The sequence below is a fragment of the Girardinichthys multiradiatus genome, chromosome 12 (genome assembly GCF_021462225.1).
Source record: "Girardinichthys multiradiatus isolate DD_20200921_A chromosome 12, DD_fGirMul_XY1, whole genome shotgun sequence".
NCBI classification, from domain to species: Eukaryota; Metazoa; Chordata; class Actinopteri; order Cyprinodontiformes; family Goodeidae; genus Girardinichthys; species Girardinichthys multiradiatus.
Genome location: NC_061805.1, coordinates 19,568,506 through 19,587,908, shown reverse-complemented (window position 1 = coordinate 19,587,908; position 19,403 = coordinate 19,568,506). Strand labels below are relative to the sequence as shown.

The window sequence follows — 19,403 nt, the reverse complement described above, 5'->3', positions numbered from 1 at the left end:
GAAAAATTAAAACTGAATCTCCAATAAGTCCGGTTGGTGTACATTTCAGGGTTACCATCGGCTGCTCCGCTAGCTTCTAAAGGAGGCTAGGGAAATTTAATTATTCCATTAACACTTAGATTCAAAGTTTGTGGGATTGTTTTTTTTAATATATATATAATTATTGTGCTCAGTGTGCTTAGTAGATTTCAATAGCAGTGTTGCTGAGATGATTGCCTTCATGTTATTGAATAGTAGCCACCATGATAAAAAATCCTATTCTATAATTGTTTGCTTTTTTCTAATGAAAAGTATTAGGGATTACCTACTGTGCATTTATAGACCAAGATCTTCTGTGTACGGACTCACACAGGCGTGGGATAATTTAAGTGCACAGCTCCTTTAATGTTCTACCGCAGCTTTTCAAATGGGTTGAGGTGTGAAATTTGACTGGGTCATTGCATATTTTTAAGGCATCCGATGTATACTTTTTGCTGTTTTTGGGATCTTTTTGATATTTTATGAGAGTTTGCGCCAACCCCGAGCCATCAGACAAACGGCTTCACTTTTCTCTAGAAAACTTTGGTATACATTGGGGTTCATGGTTACCTCAATGACTACAAGATGCTTAGCTGTGATTGGAAAACATGCTCAAAATTACAAACCCTCCAACCTCCGTGTTTGACAGTTGGTATGAGGTGGTTCAACTTGTGTTTTGCATAGTTTTTGTATACACATCCCCTATCATTATAGTCATCCTCTTATTCACCTTAGGTGGCGCAGTTGGCAGCACTGTTGCCTTGCGGCAAGAAGGTCCTTGGTTTGACTCCTGGTTCTTTCTGCATGGAGTTTGCATGTTCTCCAATCTCATTATCTGAGAATGATTTTGCACGAAAAATGTAATTAACATGTTTTGTATATCTCATAGACCAGGGGTCCCCAAATCCTGGACTATGGTTCAAATCCGGACCCAGAGAGCGCTTTGCCTGGACTGCAAAGTATTTTCTCATTTACTATGTAGATATAGGGCTTGTGAATGTGATGTCAGCAGCGCCATGCATTTTAAAAAACGACAATGAAGAAGAAGCTATACAGGGTCCTTGAACGCGGGTTGCTAATGTCCCTTCTTCACTGGCTCATTTTAGGCGGCGTGGCTCCGCACCACTTGGTTTCACTCTACTCAGTACGGTACCAGTTGTTTCCACTGACCTACTGACGGCTGGAGCTATGGTGGCTGAAGCCCCGCCTCCTGCCATCAGTGTAGTGCACTGTGCTGCTACTAACGCTACTGTTACTAGTTTAAGAGCTCACGCTTGTTGATAGTACAATGACTTGGTGTTGCACAGATAAGTGAGTAAAAGAAGATGGCTTTGTTCAAAAATACGTAAAGTGGTTTATGAAAATCACACATTTAAAGATGAATGGACAGAAGCATACGCTTTTCTTTTAACTTCCGTAGTGTGGAAGGTCAGTCTGCCTTATATGTTCTGAATCAGTTGGACTCATAAAGAGTGGAAATCTAAAAAGAGACTATATGAAACATAGGAACAACCAAACCCATCCGCCTGGGTCTGACGGTCGGACAAGGAGAATAAATGAACTGAGGGGACAGTATGAGTGAGCATACGAGTGTTCACTGTGAGTACAGTGGATTTTAAGAAAACACAAAAAGCCTGATTGCCTGAATCACTGATTGGGAAATGATCAGAGTTTATGGAAGCTGTGGCAGAAACACGTTTAGATGGAAAAGGACAGCAACTTAAGGAAAAGGTCAAGCAAACTACCATGCCTGCCACAAGCACAACAAGGAGAGCAGAATAATACCAAGTCACACAGACCCAACTTGCCGGTGCCATTCAAAGTGTGTTTAATATTTATACAATAATAATTGATCAGACAAAAAACAAAAACTCTAGTGTTAATTAAATGTTAAATAAAAATGAAAGAAAATATTTTTGTCAGTTGATTTAAAATGTTCGGGCCCCAAAGTGTTTAGATAATGGGGGTAGTGGACCTCCTGCTATTTTAGTTAGGGACCCCTGCCATAGACCTATCCTAAATGTTTAAAAGGAAGTATAATAGGTCACCTATAACAATGGCAATAATCCTTTACATAAAACACAAAGCGCTGAGTTTGTTCAAATGTTCTAATGACAAAGAATTTCTTTCTTTCTTTCTTTCTTTCTTTCTTTCTTTCTTCCACGCTCCAATTTAGCAACTCTAGTCCCTTCAACTGCGTTACTCTATATTGAGACAGAGAGTCTTTAACATTTCAGATTTATGAGACCTTGATTTTGTTTGTGAAAGTACAAAAAAAATTGTTTTTTCAAAGCCCTTTGGCAAAGCAGTGTTTACTGGCCAAACACAAGTAAAAAAATAATACTACAATACATTTTAGTTTTTAATGTTACATCATAAGAGGTTTTGTTATTTAGTTTACCCAAAAACTTACTAATAAGATTGTATGAACGATCGCTAAAAAACAACTTTACAGACATTTTCCAATCACACGGGGAAAAAAACATAATAAAACAAGACCGTAAAGTTGAGGCTAAATCACCGAGACAGAAATGTTTACACCATTACAGGGCTTTGCAAGGACATGTCCGCTATCTCCGTTAACTTTCTGTGTCGAGTCCCTGAGGAAGAGGCTGCATCCCGTCCTTGTGGGGAAGGCTGCAGCCTCTGTAATCACCTCTTGTCTCCTGTGTGCGGTGTCCCGGCGGACGCTCCGGCGGTGACAAACCGTGTGCTGCAGTCCACGTCCGCAGCGTGCGGCGGACAGACACGCCGTCAATCCAATGAAATCGCTCGACATATTGAGGTTGTCAAATCAAAGCGAAAGAGGAGGCGCCGTCCTCGTCGTCGTCGGAATGACGTCATGCACAAACAGCTGGTCGCTGGCAGATAATCAGAAAAAATGTAGACCAGCAGAGCGCCTGAGACCTGCAGCCGGGCTGGAGCCCCCCTCATAACGCGTTCGGCATTTAACGATGTTGCAGCTGGAGCGTCGGGGCTCGGGATGTAGCCCTCCGAGGCTCCTCTTGCTAATTTACACCTTTTTCTGCGCTGTTGGAGGTGAGTGGATGTGTTTGTTTGTGTGGGCTGCTGCTCCCGCTTTGATTCGCGGAGCTGTTCCTTTTGTTGGTGGTGCTGAAATCCTCCGAGCAGGAGCAGCAGGACCAGCAGCAAGCGGCGGCTGCGACAGGAGCGCCGCATCCCGGTTCTGGTTTAGTCCACTGAGCATCCATCCTTAGCCGCTGCCTTTACAGCTGGTCGCTCATAATAAAATAGTTTTCATTAACATGGGTGAGGAAAAGATAGCTGCCAGTTATGGTTCACTCTGGCAAACGCTACTAAAAATGTATTCGTTATGAAACTGACACGCTGGGAAACGCTTCTGACTGGACGTCTCTGTTGTTAACTTTCATTGTGTTTTTCATTTGTTTATTATACAGTGCAAAATAGCCTAATATGATGCAAATTTGACCGTTACCATAATTTATTTTTTTTCCAAACTAATAATTTCCCAAAATTTCCCAACTTAACAGAATAAAGTGGGACTTTTCTAATTAGTCTTTCACTTTATCTCCCAGTACAAGCAAAAATCGCTATAGAATATAATGAGTTAGTTAATTGTCTAACTATAAATGCTTTTATTGTTCTTTGGATGCTCAGCCACCAACATGTAATTGCAAAACACATTAAAACCTCTGTTCTGGATTCTGGGACAACAACAAAATACAGGACAAACTGTACTTTTTTTGGCATCTGTCTGAGAGTGTTTCAGACTTGTTGCTGTTTTGCTCCATCAGTTTCTTCTAACTTTGCTGAAGACAGAAAGTTGAAAACAGCCTCTTCATTCTCATTTTTCCTAAGTTTATAAGTAATAAATAGGGTAGAATTACTTGTGTCTGCAGTCTAAATGTGAATGTCGGCTTTTGGAGCAGAAGGTCTAGAAATCATTTCGACTGTGAGTTATCTTCAAGCTGATTGCTCTTGGTGGGTGTGAGCAGCAGGGTGAAGTCCACATTTACAAAACCACCCCCCACCCCCTCAGATACACACACACACACACACACACACACACACACACACACACACACACACACACACACACAAGCTTAAAATCCATAAAAGTAGCCTTTTTTATATTCAGCTGTTGAAATATTAAAGTTTGCAGACAGCTGTGTGAGGTATATATACATAAATCTCATGTTGAGATGACAAAAAGCTGGATTATGTCTGTATTAAGCCACTCTTCCAGAGTAAAAAACAGTGGTAGGGAGGTGCTCCTTGAAAAGATTAGCAAAATTCAGAAGCATGCCGCAAGAAAGCCTCTGAATGCTTGGATGCTTTTATCTTCTGATGAGATGCCTTCATTAAGCTGGCAAACAAAACCAGCATATGGAGATGTTTTTGGCATATTTACAGCTCTGCGTTAAATGGTTCCTCAGTGTCACTGAGGCTTGCACTGTTTGTTTGGATTAGAATTTTCCAAATCTGTTTTCACTTGGAATATATTCAAAATAGAAATCTCAACTTATTATTTCAAAATAAAATTTGTATGTGTTTTTGTTTTCACTTCGCTATGTCTTGATAGGCCAAGTTTAACAGAAGGTTGCCGCTGCTGCATATGTAATGTCTCAAATTACTTAATATTTACTGAGATATAATTCCCTTGTGATAACTTCACATAGACAGACTGTAAATATGCTGGTGGCTAGACATATAGGCACACATCTGAGCTGCAGAAATAAATTTCCATCTTCATTTTTAGATTTTTACTGCAGCATCCAAAATAACATCATTTGTTTTTGCTTACACGCAGTCAGATTGGATGGACAGTGCCTGTGAACATAAATTTTCAAGTCATGCCAAATATTCTTAATTCTAACCTGTGAATGTGCTTTGATCTGAACCATTTGATTGTAAATCTGGTTGTGTCATTTGGGTTGTTGTCCTGCTAGAAGGTTGCATCCTCTAACAGGTTTTCTTCCAGGACAGCCCTCTGTTTAGCTCAGGGCAATCCTCTGTCTTATGGTTTTCCTTCATCAATGTCCTTTTGCTTACCACTCTTTAAAGTCAGATCTGTGAAATGCACTGTTGACAGATTATTTCTCCTGAGCTGTCTGTATGTACAGCTCCTCCTGAGTTACAAACAGCCTTTGGCTGCTTCTCTGCTTAATTCTCTCCTTCCCCGTCCTCTCTAAGTGTACAGCCCTGTTGTTCTTATTAAATTGTTGGCTTATCACATAAAGTCCCAATAAAATACTTTGAATTTAGTGACTGTAATATGACCAAAAGTGAACAAGTTTAAATGGTATGAATACTTTTGTAGGACATTTTTTTAAGTTTTATTCTCAGTTTGTGCTATCTCTGATGGATGGGAGACTTGCTTGAGTTGGTGATGAGTTAGTTGTTTTCATTTAAAAGTCTCTTTTCGGGTGTGTTATCATTGTCCATCACCAGATTTGTTCAAGATGTGGCACGATTGGCGACATTCTTCTTTCAAACATATTTCTATTACATTTTTGATCACTGCCACAGAATTGTTTTTTACTTGTAGATGTTTTATTTGTGATGACATACAGAAACCTTTTCTGTATGTCTGTAATTAAGTAGTGTATTCCTTTTGCACTTTTGTCTTTAACCCAGACATTTTTTTCCCCATGAAATCAAAATGCAATTTGACTGTGGAGAATCTCACACTTAATGCAGAATGTCCAGAAAAGGCTGGCATGAGTGAAAAGTATACATTTTGGAGCTTTATTTGGGATTAGGCTTTAGCGTTTGAGACAAAGATTGCTCTACCGCTTCCTTATTCTGCATCTTTAGTATTCAAGGTTGCCTTCGGTTACTGCAGGTGAGAATCAGCGAATGCTTTGAGAATTGGTTGTAGAGCGAGAGGGTGGGAAAAGCAGAGAAAGGCCATTTTTATTTTCTTTTTTTACAGATAACACAGCACATTCAGGGAAACCTTTTACTTTATGCATCTACACATCGGCTTCTGTTTAGCATACAGGGTCACTTTTCTTCACTATCTTCTTACACAATAAAGGACAAAGGAACACTTGTAAAAATATCTAGCCACAAATGCGAACATTAGTACATTGAGCTTGGTTACTGTATTACCTTGACTAAAGCAAACAGGGTTTCTTTTTTCATTCCATCCCTAAAACATGTAAAATCTGAATTTTTCTATGAATTGCACTGTGCAGTTGTCAAAGGTGGAGAGATGTTGCCACAGGTATTGCAAGCGCAGGGTGTATGAAGAGACATGCGCAAACGCAAAGAGAAGATGTTTTAAATGGAAAACATTCACCACAGATGAGAAATCAAGATGCCTCCTCGTCGTTCCCATGGAAATCTGCTACCTGTGCTGCTGTGTATGTTTATGATAACACATATGCTTTATGTGCTAGTGTGGCAATTAACTGACTCACATGTAGTTAACCGTAGAGTTTGCCCATCTGCAGGGTGTGTTCGGCGTGAGTCCGGTTCATGTAGGTAACGTGGCAGATTACAACTGCCGCATGTTGTGCTTTTTATGTGCAGAAGCTTCTGTGGATGTAATCCTAGGATTTGCCATTTGCAGGATGCTAGTTAAGCATATTCATCTGCTGTTTTAAGGGCCGTTCAAATCCGTGATCACAAATCTTGGCTGATTTAACTTGCTGAAATAAGTTTTTAGGTTCAAGGAGGAGCTTGTTGTTTTATACTTATGTGGGAGAGACAACATATGTCACAGTTGTGTTTTTGAGGATTATGCATGTATATCTCCATCAATTAGAATATCATTAAAAGTTAATGTATTTCACTAATTCTGTTGAAAAAGCGAAACTTGTTTTCTAAATACATCACACTCAGAGTGATATATTTTAAGTGTTTATGTCTGTTCATTTTGATGATCATGGCCTACAGCTAATTACAGCGTTTTGCATGTTTCGACTGTATTTTGACGATTCATCTTGTGATGTGATGAGCTCCAAGTGTTTGAGGTTGGAAGGCCTTCTTTCTATCACCCTAATCTTTAACGCTCTCCATAGGTTCTCTGTCATATTCACATCAGGACTTAGGCTAAACCACTTCAAAACATTATTATTATACTTACAATTAAAGGATGACTTAAATACACATCTGCCAGAGGTATGAATAATTTTGGGCTTAACTGTGAATAGATTTAACTCTTTGAATTGAATCAATTGGGGGAAAAAAATCTATTTATTGAGATTCACCTGCAGTTCTGACACATTATGCAACTGCATTTTTGGATCTTAGTTTGTCACAAAGCCAAAAGTGTCAAAATCAGTCTCACAGACTGACCAGAGTCATTCAGTCTTAAAACTTCTGGTAAGTACAGAAAGAGTTGTCAATAAATCCTATTTAAATATCCACTATCCCCATTAAATCGGGTCAAATTCCCTTAAACCTAATGCCACAAGATCATTCCCCTTTTCAAAGGAAAGTAACGGCATTTTGTTGCCATTATCTGTACACTCAGGCAAGTTTAAAAATAATGTTTTTCAAGAAATTTCCAAATATCAGATTTCGCTCAAATTCTAATGGCATTTATGCCAAGTATGATCATTGTCATGGTAAATAAACAAAAAAAACCCCCAGAAAAAACTGAAACTGTCATTGTGCTCTTATAGTAATAATACTGTGTTAGGACCAATTTCGTCTGGCTCCTAGAACTGTAGCAAATGTGCTTAGCAAGAATTTACCTAGGCTGAGTAGAAATGAACAAAAAAAGAGTCTCCTAATTGGGTCATTCTCTTCACCTACTAAAGCTCCCTGTGCATTCCTGACAGCCTCCCCTGAGTGAAAGGGGTGTTGGAGGCAGAGCTGAAGCACAGCAGAGAGGGAGGAACCCGAACAATGTAGCAATTTAAATGCTCATGCTGTATCTTCTTCTCAGGAAGAGATACTTTACAATGAAAAAGAACCTACTTGTTGGAAGTGTACAAGCTAAACAAAACAAAATAAGGTATTGAAATAAATATTAAATCTCTATAAATATGTCTTTTGTACAATATGACTTATGCTTATCCTGTAGAATATTACCCCTTTTTGTCTTTCTGCACTTTATAGAGTAACACAATGGGGGTACAACTAACAGATAATCAGTGGTTAATTAGTCTGACCATCTGCATAGGTAGAACCTGGAGTCAGCTACTTGGCTCTTGTTACTTGCCATTTGTAGTTTTATCACACATGACCTTATTAACTTATAAAGTTGTTCTAGTTGAGACATTCATTCATCTTCTATACCGCTTATTCCATAGTGGGTCACGGGGAAGCTGTCTACAGGCGAGAGGCAGGGTACACCTTGGACAGGTTGTCAATCCATTGCAGGGCAACACAGAGACATTCAGGACAAAGAATCATGCACACACTCATTCACACCTAAGGGCAATTTAGAGAGACCAATTAATCTAACAGTCATGTTTTTTTTTTTTTTTGGACTGTGGGAGGAACCCAGAGTGAGAAGCCGGTGAGAACCCACGCTTGCACACATGCCAACTCCATGCAGAAAGACCCCTGGCTGGGAGTCGAACCCAGGATCTTCTTGCTGTAAGGCAACAGTGCTACCAACTGCGCCACCGTGCACTCCTAGCTATATTCAAATGCAGCAAGTAAAGTTTTTTATTTTAAAAGTTTCAACAATGCCACCTGTGTGCGGACATGCTGAGGATGAGAAAATGAGATGGGATGTTTTTTCTGTCTGAACAACAGGCAGAAAGGAAAAGGCTAAGTGAGTTACTTCCTGCGCCTCCCACTGTCGCTTCCGTTCACTCTGCCTGCAAATTTATTATCAGTTAACATTTAGATGGATGTATGCAGTCTGCACAGTTGTGTGGTTTGTCTGTTTAACTTGTAACTAGATTGTCAGATTTATTAGATAAGTGGCATGTATTTAAGGGTCTGCTTGCACACAAGCTTGGGTTAATCTAAGTGAAAAGTTAGGTGCACCAGTCCAACCATGGTCTGGAGCTCTATTTTTAGGTTAGCTTGCTGCCACAGGCAGATTTTCTTTAAATGTTTGCAGCAATAATTACAGTATTGTCATTACAGAAAGGTAAAAAGTGGCCTCACAATGATTTGCTTTTTAGTCTAGACTCAGTCTCAGGTTAGGTGGTCTTAACTATAGCACTACCTTATTACAAATTTATTTTAGTTCCCACAGTATGGCCATCTGTGTTTTTCATAAATGGAAATATTTAGTAAGTGAGGGTAAAATCTAGTTGCCTTCTTTCATCCAGCTGATCATTGGTGCACCTCATCAGTTCTGGCAAGGGTAGCTCTCTATGTAGGCAAAGAAAACTCCTGTTGCTTGAGAACTTTCTCAAGCGAACTTTCTCAAGAACTTTCTGCATCTCATATAAAAGACTTTCAACTGTAGGCATACGATGATGGAACATTTTGATATTTTGAAGCTTGGAAAATAATTTAAACATTTCATGTTTCTTGACACTTTATTGTTTCACTGCTTTTACATTTTCTTTTTTCAAAGGACGGTAATATAATGGGACCAAATGAAATACATTTAAACTAGGGTGTCAAAAAAACAAGAAAAAAAAAATCAGATTAAAAAATAGTTAGTATAAGAATAAATTTGCCTCCTTACCATCCTCCTTAATGATTATTGTTGACTAAATGAACCTATGTCCTCATTTAGCCTTGTTTCTCACTGTGTGAGTTGTTGAACCTTTTAATTATTATTCTGATTGTGATTGCAAGGTTCAGGCGAGCAGCTGTTTTCTCGTAACCATTTCAGGATTTAGGAACATCTCAAACCTACGATCTTTGGTTCATAAGTCTGGAAAGTACTTCTCTGCTGTACCTAACATTAAAACACTCTTCGAGTGCAAAATAGCTAAACATTTTCATCTTTGTTTCATTGACAAGAAATCCACACACTATTACTGCTAGTACGGACAGTAGTTTCTTTTTTTTTTGAGTAAAAAAATCTTCAAGCGTTAAGGCATCTAGATGCAGAAGCTTTTCAATGGACATGCAATATAAGCCGTTTTTTTTTGGTTCCAGTGTCCCATTTTGCATGTTGTGTCCAAATTCTTGAAATTGAGAAATTAAAGGTAAAACCAAATTTAGAACAATCAGAAACAATAGGAAAGAGATATATAAATTAACTAAATATAATCTAATCAGTACAAAAAAATATTGTGTGTTACTAATGTTTGTTTATTTGTTTTTGTTTACCCCAGATTGCCTTTTTGTGACTGATTACTTCACCCGTACGCCTCGTAAGCTGAATGCTTTCAATTCCTTCGCCAGTGTGGAGCTGTTCCACTTCAATGTGCCTGAAGACACAATGATGGCCGTCTGGAACCTCATCACCTTCAAGGAGCAAGGGGGCACATTCGGGGACAACTGCCCAAACCGCAATGTGACAGTGTAAGACGATGACTTCAGAGTCTTTTCGTTCTGAGAGGAATGATTGGATAATCATAAGCCTTTTACCTGTGGGCGGGGGACTGGTTAAATCTGAGCAAGGTCAACTGTTACCAGCAGCCCAGAATCATAAAGGAGCTGCTGTACAGACATTAGCATTAGGCTTTAATGTTGCTTATCTATTTCTATTATAGTTTATGGTGAGAGCTTATATTTCTTGCATGCGCTTGTGATCCTTAATTAAAAATGATAGACATTGATGTTCAGTTTGAATTATTCATATTTTATAAAGACACCATCTGTGCTCACACATCCAGTAGCCCTACAGTAACATAAAACAGGAATTTGCCCCCTTTCAGACTTTGTTCTGTTTTGCTTCAATGTCCCCTTTAGATGCTTGAGATCAACAAACAAATTTTATTTGCCAAAAAAGCTATCCAAGCCTACCTAGCCTATGGGAAAATGTAGTTGCCTCCCTTGCTAATCTGTGTATTAGCAAAAATAAAACATGTTTTCTGTTCCACTGTCAATTTCATCATATATATCAATCTCTCTAAAACCTGAACTTGTGTTTTGGAAGGTGTGGGTAAGTGTAAATTTACTAAACACAGCATTTTAGAAAACAACATCATCCCAACAGTCAAAAATGACGTTGAAGGTGTGAGGATCTGGGGCTGTTTCAGGACCTGGACGACTTGCTGGAATTATTGGAACCATATTTTCTGGTCTACCAGAAAACCCTGATGGTTATTGCAGCTCAGTAATGATCCAAATCACACCAGCAAGCGAGTCCTGAATCTGAATCACCCTTAAAGACAAAATGAAAGTTTTGGAGTGGCCTTGTTAAAGTCTAGACCTAAAAGAGGTTGAAATGCTGTGATTCAACCTTAGACAGGTTGTTCATGTGGCTGAAGCAAAACCATTCAGCAAAGAAGAGTGGGACTAATTATTTCACATTGATCTAAAAGCCTCATTGCCAGTAAAACTGTGATTTGTAATTACTCAGGTTATCTTTGTTTGAAAAATATATATATATTGTGTGAGAACAAAGCAAAAACAGACAGTAAAAAAAAAACACACTTTTTAATACATGGCTGTTCCCTGTGTTGTTAATGAAAATTTTGAAATGTAGCTTTGCGATTAATAGATATTTCAGGTCAGGAGCCCCACCGGTGATCAACCCCCTTTATACCAGATTCCCTCGGGATACGGTCGTCCCGGGGTCCTTTGCTGTGACCCTGACCTGGACTCTTCCAAACCGAACAACCGGAGCGTTCAACGTGACTAGCCCTCTCCCTGGAGACTGGTTCTTAGCCGCACATTTACCCAAGGATGAGGGCAAGATCTCAGTCAAGGTGAGCCCAAGCATTTATCGAAGCTAACTGACTACCCGGAGCTACACTGACAAACACATGCTGTGAATAAATCTGCCTTGATATTGACCCGGCAGGCCAATATTGCAATCGCTGCAGCCTTTCAGTTAACGTGGCTGAAATGTGGAAATCTCCCATACAGTCTTTGCTTTTTAGGGCAGCAAATGAAATGCTTGAATCACTGTTATGTTGCTCATTAATCATCAGTGGTGACTGGTAACATAATTTTAATGAGATCAACTGCTATTTTCTTCATGCTTACTTAACTCTCTTTTATGGATAAAAAAAAATGTCAGTGGGTATCAGGATTTGTTTTCCAGCTCGTGGTGCAGAGCCAAAAGAAGCAGAACAGTATCAGAGAGTTTTACTTCATCTCATCGTGTTCTCCTATTTGGCTGCATAAACGCATGCTGATTTCCATTCCAGCAATTTATTTGTGACCAGCACAGTGCTCTGTTGTACTTCTTTTGTGGTTTTTACTGGCTGGCAAAAGTGCACCTGGAGTACACAACAATCAAAAATTTCATCAGAAGTTGCCATCAACATTAAATGTACAAAGGAATTGGTTTTCTTGGGGTGGGGGGGTGGGGGGGCATTGGGGATGAAAGGCACTGTGACTAAAAATGTGGAAAACTTCCAGTTTTATACTGTATACTTGAAAATACAAAAATTCTGCTTTTCAGTTTTAAGCAAACAAGTTGCTTTCAGCTTAGAAAAGGAAATACAAGAAATGCAAGCAGACCAGGGAGGATGCAGACTGCATGTTAGGGACAGAATAAAAGGGGTTTTAGCTGTTGTTTCCTCAACTTACAGAAGTTACCTGCAGTTGGAAATCAGACAATTCAGAGGACTGTTTCTGTGAATTACTTGACTTGTTTAAACATGACTTCACAAACTGTTTCATATTAATATAATTACTGATTTATCAACATCATCATTTTTCTTAAAGTCAAAAATGTGTATTGCTAATCATAATAATATTTTTAGATCAAAAGCGTTTGATTAAAAGCACATTTTTTTTTATGCTGTTATGCTGTTTTGAATCATGAATCCACATGTGAGTTTTAGGTAAGAAAACCTGAGATTTTTAAAATACTTTCCAAAGTGGATATTTTGAAAAGCTGTGATTTTTTCCATCAAACTTAAAATGTAAGCTGTAGAAGTTAATGCTTAAGTGTGGTGGTACAGACCAGGTACACAGAGTGACAGAGACCCAAATGCTGTAAACTGTGTAGGTTAGTAAGTCTAGTATGTCTTTTAAATAAAAGTGCGTAGAAAATATGGTTTATTGAAAGGGCTGAATAAAAACCAACATACATTATTTTATAATAGGTAAATCAGGCTAAATGCGAAGAACCAGCTCTTCTAAGGGAGCCAAACCAAAGGAGACAAATCTTTAAAACGAAAAGAACCTCCTATCCAGTTTTACCAGGTGAGAAATGTTGGATTATCGTATTAGAGACATAAAATTATCCTATTTTGAGGGAAATTATCGTACACTCGTTATAACCAAAATAACAAGTCTGTTGATGTGTTGAATAGCGTCTAATAGGTACTCGCAGCTTTGTGGCGTCAGGAATGGACACCTGGCTCTGCTTCTTCTTTTTTTCTTTTCCTCAATCATGGGCGGGCGCAGTGGACTATTCAGCCAATCATGGCCGTTGTTCTGAGGCCAACGCATACACGTCACTCGTAGGTCACATTTAGAGAAGCACGGTTGGCTGAAATTTCCAGCATCTGTTCCCGAATCCGGACACAGATGCCTTCAAGGTTCACAAAAACACTCCGACAGACTTTGGCAATAGACTGATGACAACTGATTACAACCACACGTTAACAGAATGGTCAAATTATCGTACATTTAGCCTTTTTTAGGATTATTGATCGTACATCGTACAGAGAGCAAAATTATTGTACAAATACGATAATTATCGTACACCTGGCAACACTGCTCCTATCACTATGCCTTACAGATAGATGCTCATTATGTTTTTCTTCTGAGCTTTGATTAAAGTTATATCTGCTCCATCACCACTTACTGGTATGACATAGGCATTACAATTTTTATGATAGAAACCCCAGAAACCATGTAGACTTCCACAATTGGAGGAAAATATGTCAATTTAAAAAAGCTGTCTGGAGTGGTGTATCCTTAGGCTCTATCATAAAACTTCAATCAGCAATCAGACGTGTGCCGCCTGTCTTCCAGTGGATGAACAAGCCTGTAAAAACCTGAAACATTAATGCCCCATTAATAACAGGAAGACACAGGAAGACCCGCTTATAAATATTTAGGTGGTGGAATAATGTGCAAAATTTGTTCACACCACCAACTGGAAGAAACATCTTTAAAGTGCTGCTGAAGTATAAGATTTCCACACACTAATTAATTAACAGGTGTTTTGTATTTAAGCCATCGCAGTTCTGAAGTCCTGTCAGCAGTCAAGCAACATAAGTACACCACAAACAACAGACTCACAAATGAGCAGTGAGTTTAACAAAGATCTTTAAGGTTGCATTCATTGCAGCTCTGTTGCATGAGACTGCTAAGGTAACATTGACAAACAGACTGGAAACTCACTGTATACCCTAGAGTTGACCCTGAAAAACACACAGCCTCCGTGAGCATGTCTGAATAAAATATTGCAATTTGGCAGGATTTCTTGGACCCCCCCTGGAAATTCTGCATAAAATTAACAACTCTCTGTCTGTATCTATGTTACAGTGTAGATGGTCAAATTTAAAGCTTTTAAACCCAATACAAAGCAGAACAACCTGACATGAAAAATCCATATTGAATGAGTCTTAATTAAAACCCAGCTTGCTCCAGAAGACTGCTGGTTGAGAGGACAGGCTGTAATAAATCAAGAGGTCACCCTGGCATCTCCTAGAGTAATGATACGCCACAGTAATTGTTGCTTATGCACAAGGGGGTTAGTGATCAGATGACGGGGATGTTGGACCTCATTTTGCATTCACACCTGTCCTTTTGAATTCAGGTTCTTCTTTTATTTTTCCAAGCACATTTCTGAGCGGATTGTGTGTGAAAACAACACACAGTCTCCTGGCTTTTAAGTCATTCCCCCTGCTTGGCTCATCTCATAGCATTAATGGTTCAGAGCAACACAAATGAAATAGTGGGTGTGCATGCTACGCTGTGTGGCGGAGAGGAGTCATATTAATCCAGGAGGCTGACAGGCTTAATGCACACAGTCCATTAGAGAATTTTTGGCCTCTCTGAATGATACCTAATCTTCTCTTTACCAGGTTTAGAGGAATATTAATGAGAAATCCCTTGAAATACCGACTGAAACTGCTGGTGTGATGTCGTTTCAGGGTCTGTCTGAGGAATGCCAGTATCTGTTCCAACCTCAGCTCATTGTCCAGAAACTGATTGGAATTTCAGTGCTTTATCCTGGATACTTCATTGACCAGATGATCCCAATCCATAACAGATCAGCACTTTACAAGTAAGTGTTTTTTTATGTGATCTTAAAAAAGCAGGAGTGAGGATGGATTGTGTTTTCCTGCTTCAAGTACTGCAAGCAAATCATCAAAGTTCACAATAATTTGCTTCATCCTGTTTTTACTGAAAGCAAAGGCTTAGGTGTGGTGTGTAAAACAGGAAAATGATTTGCTTATTATATAAATTATTATTTAAAGAGTAAATATAGTTATTACTGTCTTACAATGGATATTTGTCCATGTATTTTTACATTTTACATTGTAAAATTATTATAGACTTAAAAAATACCTTTTTAAGGTTTTCAAGCCTTAATAGAACTGCTCAATTGTGAAAGAACTCATTATCACCGTTTTTATAGTCAAAAAGCTTGTATAAATCAAAACTATGAATTAACACATGTGGAATTATATACTGAACAAAAAAGTGTGAAACAACTGAAAATATGTCTTATATTCTAGGTTCTTCAAAGTAGCCACCTTTTGCTTTGATTACAGCTCCACACACTCTTGGTATTCTGTTGATGAACTTCAAGAGGTAGTCACCTGAAATGGTTTTCACTTCACAGGTGTGCCCTGTCAGGTTTAATAAGTGGGATTTCAAGCCTTATAAATGGGGTTGGGACCATCAGTTGTGTTGTGCAGGAGGTGGAGACAGTACACAGCTGATAGTTCTACTGAATAGACTGTTAGGATTTGTATTATGGCAAGAAAAAAACAGCTAAGTAAAGAAAAACGAGGGGCCATCATTACTTTAAGAAATGAAGGTCAGTCAGTCCGAACAATTGGGAAAACTTAGAAAGTGTCCCCAAGTGCAGTCGCAAAAACCATCAAGCGCTACAAAGAAACTGGCTCACATGAGGACCGCCCCAGGAAAGGAAGACCAAGAGTCACCTCTGCTGCGGATGATAAGTTCATCCGAGTCACCAGCCTCAGAAATCGCAGGTTAACAGCAGCTCAGATTAGAGAACAGGTTAATGCCACACAGAGTTCTAGCAGCAGACACATCTCTAGAACAACTGTTAAGAGGAGACTGTGTGAATCAGGCCTTCATGGTAAAATAGCTGCTAGGAAACCACTGCTGAGGACAGGCAACAAGCAGAAGAGGCTTGTTTGGGCTAAAGAACACAAGGAATGGACATTAGACCAGTGGAAATCTGTGCTTTGGTCTGATGAGTCCAAGTTTGAGATCTTTGGTTCCAACCACCGTGTCTTTGTGTGGTGCAGAAGAGGTGAACGGATGGACTCTACATGCCTGGTTCCCACCGTGAAGCATGGAGGAGGAGGTGTGATGGTGTGGGGGTGCTTTGCTGGTGACACTGTTGGGGATTTATTCAAAATTGAAGGCATACTGAACCAGCTTGGCTACCACAGCATCTTGCAGCGGCATGCTATTCCATCCGGTTTGCGTTTAGTTGGACCATCATTTATTTTTCAACAGGACAATGACCCCAAACACACCTCCAGGCTGTGTAAGGGCTATTTGACCAAGAAGGAGAGTGATGGGGTGCTGCGCCAGATGACCTGGCCTCCACAGTCACCGGACCTGAACCCAATCGAGATGGTTTGGGTTGAGCTGGACCGCAGAGTGAAGGCAAAAGGGCCAACAAGTGCTAAGCATCTCTGGGAACTCCTTCAAGACTGTTGGAAAACCATTTCAGGTGACTACCTCTTGAAGCTCATCAACAGAATGCCAAGAGTGTGCGGAGCAGTAATCAAAGCAAAAGGTGGATACTTTGAAGAACCTAGAATATAAGACATATTTTCAGTTGTTTCACACTTTTTTGTTCAGTATATAATTCCACATGTGTTAATTCATAGTTTTGATGCCTTCAGTGTGAAGCTACAATATTCATAGTTATGAAAATAAAGAAAACTCTTTGAATGAGAAGGTGTGTCCAAACCTTTGGTCTGTACTGTGTGTGTGTGTATATATATATATATATAATTCTTTGGATCAATAATAATTCAGATTAAAATAAGGTTGTTAAAAGGTGGCTATAATATCATTAATCTACTGGCAACAGTGATATAGCTTCTCCGTTTGTCTAATTGGTCTTGATCTATATTAAGTTCTGTCAGCAGATGTAGATGTTTTTTTTCCACACTTCTGTTTGATATAACGCATAAACTGTGTCTGTGCAGGGTTTTCATTCCCAATTATATATCGAAGGTGAAGGTTCAGCTGGTAAACTGCAGCACCAAACACAAAAGCAACGACACCTGTCCCGTGGTGCTGAAGATGAGAGCACGGGCGCCGCCGGTGCACAACTCGAGTGCCCTTGACTGCAGGGAGTGGGATCTGTGTGAATTAGTCACCCTCGTACCTGCCTGGGAGCAATGGTACTACATCCTCGTGGAGAGGTATCTGAGTAACTCCGACGTCTACTTTCGCATAGGCGTGCAAGTCACAGGTGAGCATAATGAGCATAAATAAATATGAATAGGCAACGTTTTTTTCCCCTTCTTTTTTTACCACCTCAAATTTTTTCAGTATTGGTGGAGCACAAGATGAGTCTGTTTGAAGAGTTAGAAGGATTTATTTGATCATTTTCTTGGTTTTATCAATTAACAATGACAATAAATAAATTAAAAAGAAATATGTGAATCTAAGGCTATACATGTCTGGTTGAGCACCTACTATCGCTACCTAAACCACCATACTGAACCTGTTCATTGTTGTACATCATGGTACATAAAGGTGAACTGAAATGAAAGAATCTTTTATTGGATTCATACCTAGAAGTAAGAAAACAAGAACAAGAAAACTGTACTCAAGAGTAGAATTACTTAAAAAATATTGTTACTCAAAATGTATAAAGTAGTTATCTAGAAAAATCATTAAGGAAAAAAAATATTTAGCAAAAAAGATTGAGTAAACTGAACACAATTTATGATTAATTTGCTTCAGAGTTCTGCAATCAGACAAACAGAAATATATAATTATGTGCACATTCTTGTATTTTCAAATAAACTAAAACAAGTTGTTACTTCCAGATGAAATTTTCTGTTTACTTAATATTCACTTGTCCTCCAAAAGGCACAGCAGGCTCTGCACATAGAAAATAATGACAGAGCAGAAAAAGCTTGTGTACATATAAAAAGGCTCCAGTGTGAGATGTGTGTCTGTGTATATTTTGTTATAAAACATACACAGGTCACTTCATTCGTACACAAGGAAGTGACCAGAAGTGGGATAAGTTGTAAAATGTTACTCAACTCGGTGGCAAATGTTTCCTGTCCTAACTTCCTTGAAATGTATTGTTTGTGTTACATTTAGAAAAAATTGATGTCAATCAAACAGCAACTCATTGATAGTCTCCAGTTCAGATACTGAAACCAAATCAGATAATTTTTGCTGTTCAATAAATGCAAAAAAACCCCGAACAAACGTAAAAATAAGTCTTACATGGACTCAGTTGTTATGAGTTTAGTAACAATCTGGAAGAGATTGAGAATGTGTGCTTTGCTACATAAATGCAATCATTTTCTTTTGTTGCTCTACTACTTCTTTCAAGATGTTTTCAGGATACTATTACTGTTATATTTTGCCCATTGTCACTGTTTCCCAAATTAGGAAAAACTAATTCAATTAGTTTGTATATGTCCCTAGAAAGAAAAAATTGTAAATGGAAAATTGGGATTGACCAAAAGAACCTGACTGGTGCATCTCTAGAATTAAAATCTTTAGGTATATCATTAGGTATGTTGCTTTTGTACAATTTTTTTTTAACAAAAAAAAAATCCTTAATTTTTAATCAAACAGCATTTTGCTTTTAGAATTGTACAGTTAGTGTCTCAGATTGCTGGTTACAACTTGGAAATTTATAGTTTTGTTTTTCTACTAAGAAGTGTTTTGGATGGCTTCATTCTGCACAATGAGGCAAGGAATTTGTGGGGTGATTTTAGGCACGTTTTAGTTGGAAAACTGAAGGAGAGATTCCTTCAGACGATAAAGAGGCTTGTTCAAGAACAGTGTAGGGTGATTCAGCAGGGGCCGTGAAAAGGATGATGAATCCACGGCTGGCTACTACATGCTGTTATGGAGTTTAAGATATTGTTCGTGCAGCTTCTTCAAGGGATGGCTCACAAATCTGTGGGAAGTCCGCTTCCATGTAGCAATTCTCCCCCTCTGTTCCACGACGTGCCGTGCACTTTGTGACCATGGCAACA

At 38.9% G+C, this 19,403-nt stretch overlaps 1 protein-coding gene across 1 annotated transcript in view; it reads left to right on the top strand.

Moving 5' to 3' along the window:
• The first annotated feature begins 1,862 nt into the window (after window positions 1-1,862).
• Window positions 1,863-19,403, top strand: part of tmem8b (transmembrane protein 8B) — a 70,900-nt gene continuing 53,359 nt past the window's right edge. The window contains exons 1-5 of the mRNA XM_047382482.1: window positions 1,863-3,057; window positions 10,209-10,398; window positions 11,543-11,750; window positions 15,105-15,238; window positions 17,376-17,644. Of these exons, the coding sequence (XP_047238438.1) occupies window positions 2,973-3,057; window positions 10,209-10,398; window positions 11,543-11,750; window positions 15,105-15,238; window positions 17,376-17,644 (886 nt within the window). The 5' untranslated portion in view covers window positions 1,863-2,972. The remainder of the gene's footprint in view (window positions 3,058-10,208; window positions 10,399-11,542; window positions 11,751-15,104; window positions 15,239-17,375; window positions 17,645-19,403) is intronic.